Source organism: Pteropus vampyrus, unplaced genomic scaffold (genome assembly GCF_000151845.1).
Source record: "Pteropus vampyrus isolate Shadow unplaced genomic scaffold, Pvam_2.0 Scaffold984, whole genome shotgun sequence".
Classification (NCBI taxonomy): domain Eukaryota; kingdom Metazoa; phylum Chordata; class Mammalia; order Chiroptera; family Pteropodidae; genus Pteropus; species Pteropus vampyrus.
This window is the reverse complement of record NW_011889765.1, coordinates 111,460-121,245: the sequence shown is the minus strand read 5'-3', so window position 1 is coordinate 121,245 and position 9,786 is coordinate 111,460. Positions and strand designations below refer to the sequence as shown.

Below are 9,786 nucleotides of genomic sequence, written 5' to 3'. Positions count from 1 at the left end.
TTCTGCTCCTCCTGTCTGAGTGATCTCTGGCAAGTCCTTTGACATCCACCCCATCCTCAATTTATACTTCTCTGTAAAATGGCAATGATAATTCCAATTTAAGGATCAGAGATTAATTCATGCTTGTAAAGGGATTGGTGCTATTTCTGGCACATAGTAAGTGCTCAATAAATTAGTTGGCTTTGGAGTCAGGAAGACCTCAGTTCCAGGCACGATGAACCATTACCAACCATAGGACCTTGAGCAAGTCATTGTGTCTCAAAGTTGAGGCTATTCAAAATGGGAATGATAATGCCTGCTAAGACTACCTCAGGGAGTAGTTATGGGGTTCCAATGAGCTCATGAACCAAGATGTTGTGAGAGGCGAGGGCTCCCTACGTCTTAGGAGCCAAGACATACAGCCCATTGACTGAAAGACCAGAAAGGTCTTCTGGGTGCCACCTAACTTTCTCCCTTCAGATGCTGATCTTGGTTGAAGTCTTCCTTGAAGGATGTCAGTAATAAATTGACTTGTGTTTTCTGTTCATTAGACTGAATGGGAGAGGACTCACATTTACTGGGCCTACTAGTGTTTAGAGCATTGTGCTCAATGCTTGTGCACATTATCCCGTTGAATCTTTCATGAGCATCTCACTCAACCCATGTACCCCAGTCCCTACTGGATATTTGTCCAGCACTACACATCTAAAACTGAACTTAAGATATTAATTGTAACTAATCATCACCAAGTACTTACTACATGCCTGGCACTGTGATGTTCCTTTTAACAGTGAGTGGTACCTCCATCCAGCTTTTGGCCACACCAGAAACCTAGGAGTCAGGCCTTGATGGCTCCCTCTTCCTCAATTCCCAGATGCTTGCTGATCCCAAGACTTGCCAATTCTACCTCTCAGAATTTCCAACTTCTCTTGAATTTCCAACTCTTACTGCCACTACCTGGTCCAAACTGCCATCACCTACTGACTGGACCACTGCAAGAGCCTCCTCACCGCTCTTCTCTCCAGGACTATTTCTCTAGAATCCACTCTCCACAAACAGAATGATCTTTCTGAAACACGAACCTCATTATGACTTTCCTGTTTATAAGCCTTCAGAGGTCTCTATTATCCTTAGGATGAAGTCCAAAATCTGTATCCTAGCTTCAAATGCCTTTTGTGATCTGGCTTATCTCTACATTTTCACCCTCATTGCAACCTCACACTCTCCTCTCCAGCTATACTCAGCTAATTTCAGTTCTCCAAAGGCCCCAAGTTCACTCTCTAACCTCCAAGTCATTGTATATGCTATTCCCTCTGCCTGAAACATTTTTACCCTTTTGTCTTTTGCTTGGCTAACTTACTCATTCTTCATACGTCAGCCAAGTTCAGATTCTCCTGCTATCTACATGCTTTTGTAATCCATCGATCTAGTTCTCCTGCACTATATTGTACTTGCTTAGTTGCCTTCCATGCTCACCTCTGTAGATCAAAGATGATGTCTACTTTGCCCATCTTTGTACCCCTAGGGCTGGCACATGATATGCAAATAAGTATTTGGTGAATAAAAGAATGATTATCTCCAATTCACAGATTAGCAGTCTCAGGCAAATAAAATAAAATAAGTAATTCTCCCAGAGATTGGAACCCAGGTCGACCTGAATCCAAGGTCTGTCTTCCCAGTGCTCCACAAAGCTCAGTCACACACTAGCCTACTGTACCCAGTAGCCCAAAAGAGAGAATGTAGGGGACATTCCTAAGGAAGGGTAATTTGTCACACTGAGAGATGCTTTTCATCAGAACTGTTTGCTTTCAGGAAACCTGGGTTTAAGTCTCCCATAACCAAGCAAGTGCTGCTCTGGGTCTGTTTCCCCACCTATGAGTGTCCAAGGGGGCATGTCTTAGGACCTCCTAGCCTGCCTCAATGACTAGAGATTCAAATCTTCAAACCCCTCTTTTTCATTTATCCTAGATCCCCATCTTCCAGGACTCATCACCAACCACCCACCTCCCATACCTTTACCCACACCAGCCCTTCTACTAGTTGAAAAGAATTGAAATCAGAGTAGTTACAATCCCCCAGCCCAAACCAGCTCCCAAATCCACAAAGTTAGGAGATGATCATCTTCGTCTCTTCTCTCAGGTTTTATTGACTGATGGAAACTACATCTTTGTCAGCCACCAGCTCCACAGGGACAGTTCTTGGGACAGGGAACCTGAGATGATGCCAGATATCAGCCTGAGAGCAAACAGAGTTCCAGAAGGTGACCCAAGAGGGAGAAGAGAGAGAGAGATGTGAAAAGGCATTGTAGGGGAGAGGAGAAAGAAATAAATTCCTCCTGCCTGCTACAACTCCCAGAGTTCAAGAACAACTCAGGCCTTAGCCTCTGATGCTTTTGGACTCCTGCTCAAAAACATGGAATCAGTCCATGATCTGGAAACCAAGCCCAGCCCTTGCTGGATGCCGGGTGCTTATCTCAGCCGGTCCAGACTCCAGCCCAACCCAGGAAGGAAGCAAACCAGAGGAGGAGAGAAAAGGAGTATTAGAAGTAGCCTCTCCAATTAGGGCAGATGTAAATGCTGCAGCAAACTGGGTAGAGGCTTTGCATAACGTCATGGCAGCAGCTGCTATTGCTAGTTTGCTGGGGACCCAGCAGAGGACAAGGTTGCAGGGACCCATCTCCAGCATCAAGGGAAGAGGGGGTAGTGTTTGTGCTATCTGTGTGTGTTGGGAGAGGCTGCCTGACTCCTGAGCCAAAGCCTAGGTGTAGCAGGTCACTGCTGAGGCCACAGCCCATGAAGCCTGTGGTTCCATTTCAAGCTTCAGAATCTGGGAGTTGTTGGGCCTGGTGAAGGGTGGGGATCTCTCTTAGAGGCCAGATCAGAGGTGACAGTTCTTTTCTCTGAACCTCCAAACCTCCACAGCCCAACCAGAGAGAGGAGAAAGTCTCACCTCTCCTTCTCAGGCCAGAGTTCAGATATCAGGTGGGAGCCTGAGGGCCTGAGGGGAGGATCATGCAGGAGGCCAGCTGGGGGAGAGGCTTAATCCCAGTGTGCTGGGGCAAGGAGGACAGGGTCCTGAGGAAACCCAGTGATTCAGCTCCTACCAGGAAAACTGGGGTGGGGAAGTATCCCATTCCCGGGCTATGTCCCCACAAGGTGGGCCATTCCATGAAACTCCATTGCATAGTTCTCAGTGGGGGGCAGAAAGGGTTCCCAGGCCTGCCCTTGTTTGCCTCCCCAAAATACGGCTTTGGAAAGGAGTCTCCAAGAATTAAGAGGGCCCTCTCCATGGGTGCCACCCCCCTCACAGGGAAGAGATCTTGACAGTCTCAGGGAGGGTACCCAAGCTAGAGTTCCTGAGGGTGCTGCTGGCCCCACCGCTGCCACCACCACCAGGGGAGGAAGGTTGGCTCTCATCTGGGGTGTTGGCAGGAGGGGTAGGGATACTGATGATGGCAGCCACGAAGTCCCGGCTGTCGCAGTTCAGGTCAAGGCTGTCATGGGGCTTGGCATTGAGGCTTGAGCGGCTGTGGATAAGGGTGAGAAGATGGAAGGTTCTTAAAAAGTCATCTTAATACTTGCCACAGTAATCATGAAATTTATTGAGTACCTATTGGGTCGCTGACACTGTGCTAAATACTTCCTCTGCACCCTCAATTATGGTGGTGCAGAGTAAGGGCTCTGGAGTCAGACAGTCCTGGGTTTGAACCCTGGTCCCACTTTTACCACTCTAAACTTTTTTTCTCTCAATTGCAGCTTGGTAATAACAATATGGAAGTCCTCAATGTCATCGATATGTTCTGTGGTTTTAAGTAAAATGACATGTAACAAAACCAGTTTTACCATAGGCTAATTAATATAAATGAGTGTTAAGTTCCTAGGCATCTCATCAATGTTTTAACAAAATGACGTTATTTAAGAACCTGATCTATTTCCTGTCATGGGGTCTTGTGGTGATTAAATGAGATAATAAATGATACAAAGTGCTCAGAATAGTGCCTGGAATATAATGAGCAAACACATACAAAAATCTTATTATGCTTACACCTTACAATGCCAGAGTCCTCACGATGATCTACAGTAAGCGCTGCACAATCTGGTCCCTGATCCTTTCTGATTTTACTTCTTACCACTCTCTGCCTCACTCATTCCACTCTACTCACAGTAGCTTCTTGGCTGTGTCTCTTGTTAGAGACATACAGACCCATTCCTGCCTCAGGGCATTTGCACAGACTGTTTGCTGTGCCTGGAAAGCTCTTCCTCTAGACATCTACATGGCTTACTCCCTTACCTCCTTCAGGTCTTGGCTCAGATGTCACACAGCAAAGCCTTCCCTAACCACATGATTAAAACTACATCACATCCTGTTCTACACAATTTACCCCCCACCCATGATTTATTTATCTCCTTGGCATTTGACACACTACATCATCTGTGTATCTGTTTGTTTATTAATGGTCACATCTCACTAGATTATAAATTCCAGAAGACCAGGGATTTCTGCCTGTTCTATTCACTGCCTAAAGTGAACTAAATTCCTACACTCCTAAAGTGAATTCCAAAGTGCCTAAAACTATGTTTGGCATATAGTAAATGCTCAATAAATGTCTGTTGAAAGAATGAATGAAGAACAAGTCATTCCAGCTCCCAGCATGGAAGAGTTTGGGTGTGAGCTTGACTTGCTAGGCCCGGAGTCATGAAATCTCAGACTATATGGTCCAAGCTCTGAACTTCTCCAGGGGTGGCCAGCGTGGAGGGTGCTTACCTCTGAGGGGCGGGGCTCCTCCGCAACCCTGCCAGTGTGTCCAACTCCTGCATGCTGCCATGGCTGACCGAGGCAGTGGAGTTGGCAAGGCGGATGGCACGGCGCTTGGCCCTGCGGGGGCAGCAAGAGGATAGCAGGCTGCCAGGCCCCACTGGCTGGGAGGACACAGAGGTGCTGCGGCTGGTGCGGCCACCCAGTGATACAGCACCCAGAGTCTCGCTGAAGGTTAGCTCATCTGTGAACTCATGGCACTGTGGGAAGAAGGAAGGCACCACAAGGAAGGTCACAAGGCACCACACAGGAGCTACTCCCAACCCAGGCCTTTGCTTATGCCGTTCCTTCCTTTCTGGAAGTCACTCTCTCTTCTCATCCCTTGCCCACCCTTCAAGGCTCAGCTCTATTGGGGCCTCTTCCAGGAAGCCCTGCAATTTCCACAATTAATAGTGAGCTTCCCATCCTACGAGGGAGCTGGCTTAGTGGCCAAGAGACCCCCTTCATGCTGCCATGCTACCTCTCATTAGGCCTCACCGTTGTCTTCTCTAGACAGTGCAACAAATGATGATGTTGCTGCTCAAAAGCAGAACGGTTCCTGACATACAGCGCCTGTTCCTCCCCACTGCCACTGTCCTGGAGTGGATGGAGCAGAGGGATGAGGTCAGTACCTTCCTCCTCCCAGCACTGCTCATGCCCAACCCCAATATGAACCCTACCCACCTCAAGGCCCCCATTCTGCTTGTACTGCAGGAAGGCATTGGTGGTACCACTCTTTGCCAACCGGATCCTTGCCAAGCGTACCTTCTACAGAGAGAGGACAGAAAGAGCCAGGTGGGTAAACACAAGAGGTGAATGACTGGCTTGGGGTGGAGGGAATAGGAGGTGCTCAGATGGAAGGCGCAGCTACCTGCTGTGCTCGGCGCTTGTCAGCACGCTGGTTCTGGTGGTAGATGCGGCTGAAGTTGGACACAATGACTGGCACAGGCAGGGCAATGACCAAGACACCACTGAGTGAGCAGATGGATCCGAAAATCTTGCCAGCAATGGTGCTGGGTACCATATCTCCATAGCTGGGGTCGGAGGAGGTAAGCCAAGGTCAAGAAAAGTGCCCAGCCACCCCTCAGTCCCCCACTCCATTATATCTAACCCAACTCACTGTGACCCTGGCCAGGCACTAAAATTCTGAGCCTCAATTTCTTGCTCTGCAAAATGTGAGGAATATGACCTTTCTGGCCACAAATCAGGGTGAAGTGAGAAACAGGCCCTCAGTCCCTACCATCTGCTACCCCCATCCAAGCTGCGCACCAGGCATCTGAGTCATAGGGAAATCTATTAACACAGCCAGTAAACATAACCTCCTGGGAAGAGAGTTCCACCACCATAAGCCAGATGAGGGGCTCTGAGTCCCGGGAGCAGTGCTCTGCTGGTTTTGCTTGAGTTTGTCCTATCTTCCATAGGTAGGAACCCTTCTTATTCTCCCAGGGGAATCCTTGAAACTGTCCTCATATGAAAAAATAGTGGGGAGCCTTAAAACTCCTCCCTCCCTTTCTCCATGCTAACCCCCTTCTCATGGAGATGGAGCAGAGCCAATCTTACCATCTTGTTTCACAGAAGAGGCAAAAACTGAAGCTCAGGGAAGTTCCACAACTGACTTGCTCAAGATCACACAGCATACTTTTGTCCTAACTAGAGGACTAATCAGATCCCCTCCACAAAAGTGCAGCCTCTACAGTTTTAAGCCTCTAGGCCTTTGCTCAAGCCGTGCCTCCTCCCACACATTCACCAGGATGGCTCTTCCTCATTTCTTCATTTTGACTCATTTAAAAGTCCCTCCAACTTGATCATTTCTGGTTTTGTGATGTGTCATCTGAGACTATGTCCTCAACTAGGTGACATGGGCAGCCACTCACTCTCCCAGGGTTAAGACTGAATAGGGTAAAAGGCATCAAAATATCCAGTTCCAACCCATTCTGGAGGTTCAGTATTTGTTGACACAATCCTGAACCTCCAACCAGAATTAATTTCTACTCCTTAGAAACCTCAAATCAATTTTTCTGTACCTCTATTAAGGCACTGAGCAAGCCCGATTCATCCACTCAACAGATACTGAGTAGCAATTGTATACCTAATCCCGGTGATGGAAATTTAGAAAAGGATCACAGTCTCTGCCCCAGACAGTGCAAGAAAAACATGAATTTGGTGATTCCATTTGATGCTTTTATCTCAACAATTTCCTCTCAAGGATTGGCAGTAAAAAAAAAAAAAAATGCTGAAAGTATGTTGTTCTGGGGAACATCAAGGAATCACAAAGCCACAGAGGTAGTGCCCCATACAGCAGATGATTCTAAAGGTTTCAGAGCCGTGGGTCCTCAAGATGGAAAAGAAGGTGATAGAAAGCCAATACCTATTCATCCTGCACCAGAAACTTTCGGAGAACTTTCACAACCATGATGTCACACAGAAACCCCTCAAAAGGGATCATTTCTCATTTTACAGAGGGGAAAACAGGCCCAGAGAAAACAAGGTCAACAAAAAGAGTACAGCTAAGACAATCCTTGAACTCCAGTCTTTTGACCTGGGAAATCAAGGCACTGTCAGAGCTAGACATTTGAAGATTAGTCCAACTCCCTAAGTTTTTACAGATGAGCAAACAAGCTCAAATGGAGAGAATAAGATAATTTACCTAACCTTCTTACTTTTACAGGAAAGATGAGTGTTATTGACTGATTGGGCAGCTCCCAACTCAAGGTCTGCACTCACCCAAGTGTGGTCATGGTGACAATGGTATACCAGAAGGCTGCAGGGATGCTAGTAAAGTTGGTCTTGTTTGTGCCCTTTTCAGCATAAAACATGACAGTGGCAAAGATGATGATGGCCATGGTAAGGGAAAAGAGGAGAAAGCCCAGCTCAGAGGCACAGCTCTTGAGTGTGTAGCCCAGAATCCGTAATCCCTGTGAGTGCCGGGAGAACTTGAAGATGCGGAACACCCGGAACACACGCAAGGTGACAAAGGCACCAGAGACATCCTCATTCTTGGGCACAAAAAGCCCGATGTAGTAGGGCAGGATGGCCACCACGTCGATGAGGCTCATTACACTCCGCAAGAAGCGGCAGCGGCTGGGGGCAGCAAACAGCCGCAGGAGGTATTCACCCGTGAATATGAGCACACAGGCCGTGTCCATGCAGAAAAAGGCCAGCGGGAAGCGGTCGCCACAGGGCTGCTCCCTCGAGGGCCGCCGTGCAGGGCCACGGCACGGGATGGTTTCAACCACGTTGGCGATGACCGACACGGCTATGAAAAAACCGGTCACATAGTAGAAGACGAGGGCCGCAGTGCTCGTGTGTGGGTTCTCGAAGGCCCGCCAGAGCCTCTGGCGCAGGGAACTGCCAGCTGGCAAGGCTGGCCCGTCTCCGGCCTTTTCGGCCTCCTCGTCTTCCGCCAGGCGCTCGGCGTTCTCCTTCTTGCGGTCTCGGTACTCTTCGAGGCAGCAGTCGCCGACGAGTTCAGGCACCAGACCATAGAAGGCCAGCTCTTCATCGAAGGCCTGGATGCACTCCTGCCGCGGGCAGTGCAGGCGGCCCGTTCGGTAGAAGTTCAGCACGTGCCGGAACATGTCCGGGTCGCGATCGAAGAAGTACTCGCCCAGGTCGGCATCGTAGAAGAATTCCTTCTCTGAACTGCCCAGCAGGGTGTCTGGGTAGCGGTCCAGCGTGTTCTTCCAGGTCTCAAAGCGCCGTCCACTCACGTTCACCACCAGAACCTCATCCCCTCGAGAAGCCTTCACCCCTGGTGCCGGGGGCAGGGGCTGCTGGGCCAGGGGCAGCCAGCCCACTGCGGCCGCCCGTGCAAAAGGCAGCCACGTGGCCACGCCTGCCGCCATCCTGCCGTGCGCCCCAGGCCCTCGGAGACTTGGGGGGTGGCCTTTAGGAGAACGTGGCTGTCTCCAGGATGGTAGGGGCTTGGAGAGGCCCTGGGCCACTCGCACAAGGAAACTGGGGGTGTCTAGAGAGGCCGAGAGGAACCTGGAGGAGGTACTAAAGACAGGGGCAGGGGCTTGGGGGGCATTTAGAGTGTCTGGGAGGTACCTGGGGGATGAAGTGGCTAGGGGACATGGAGAGGAGCAGAAAAGGGGCGTCTAGACTGGCCAAGAAGGTATCTGAGGGAGTGTATTGAGAAACAGATAATTCTAGAGGGGTGCGCATGTATTGGAGAAATATTTAGGGATACCAAGTAGAGACAAGAAACACTGGGGAGCTAGCCACAGTCTCAAGAGTTCTGAGGCAATGAAGAAGGGACTAGAACCCCTTGGTGGGTTTGGAGAGGTGATTGGGGCATCCAGAGAGGTAGAAATGGAACTAGAGGTGTTTGAAAGAGGCTGAGAATATCTGGAGGGAGGTTCTAGAGGGGCTGAGAAAGGTGAGGAGAGTTGTCCACACCCTCAAGATTTCTGGGGAAAAGATAATGGGGTTAAAGTCCCTTTGGGGACCTAGGAAAGGGATTGGTGTATCTAGGGGGTGCCTATAGAGCCAGGAGGCTGTAAAGAGGCCGACAAATGTCTGGGGAGTGCCTAGAGCTGCCAAGAATAGCCTGAGGGGGGTTGTCTACATTCTACAGGAGTTCAAGGGAAGGAAGGAGAGGTGGGACCCCCAGTGAGGCTAGAGAAGGGAGTGGGGTATCTAAAGGGGGAGATAAGGACTAGGTTATTTTTCAGAGGCTAAGAGGTATCTGGGGGAGAGGGGTGTTTGGGGAAACTGAGAAAGCCTCATTAACCCTCTCAAGTGTTCTACAGACAGGAAAGGGGTCTGAGGAGTCCCAAGGGGCTGGGGTTCAATTGGAAGGAAGTTGGGCACAGACCCAGAGCACCCAGAAGATTGAAAACTACTAAGAGGAAGAGGGGTTTCTCCCAAAAATGGGTTGGAGGATGGGTTGGGGTGTTGAAAAGGAGCTGGGTGTGTCTCCAGGAAGGGGGGGCTGCTGGGTCTTGCAGGAGGCTGGCGGGGGAGGCCAGGATAAGGGTGCATCCCACTGGGGACTGGTCTGGGGAAACC

General features: G+C 49.6%; 1 protein-coding gene across 1 annotated transcript; it reads right to left on the bottom strand.

Annotated features, from left to right (window-relative positions):
* Positions 1-2,108: 2,108 nt before the first annotated feature.
* KCND1 (potassium voltage-gated channel subfamily D member 1) lies at positions 2,109-9,786 on the bottom strand. Its single transcript, XM_011386207.2, has 6 exons — positions 7,498-9,786; positions 5,645-5,807; positions 5,458-5,541; positions 5,272-5,370; positions 4,744-4,994; positions 2,109-3,505 (listed from the first exon to the last, which is right to left on the bottom strand). The coding sequence occupies exons 1-6, from the start codon at positions 8,616-8,618 to the stop codon at positions 3,283-3,285; spliced, it is 1,941 nt and encodes a 646-aa protein (XP_011384509.1). The 5' UTR covers positions 8,619-9,786; the 3' UTR covers positions 2,109-3,282.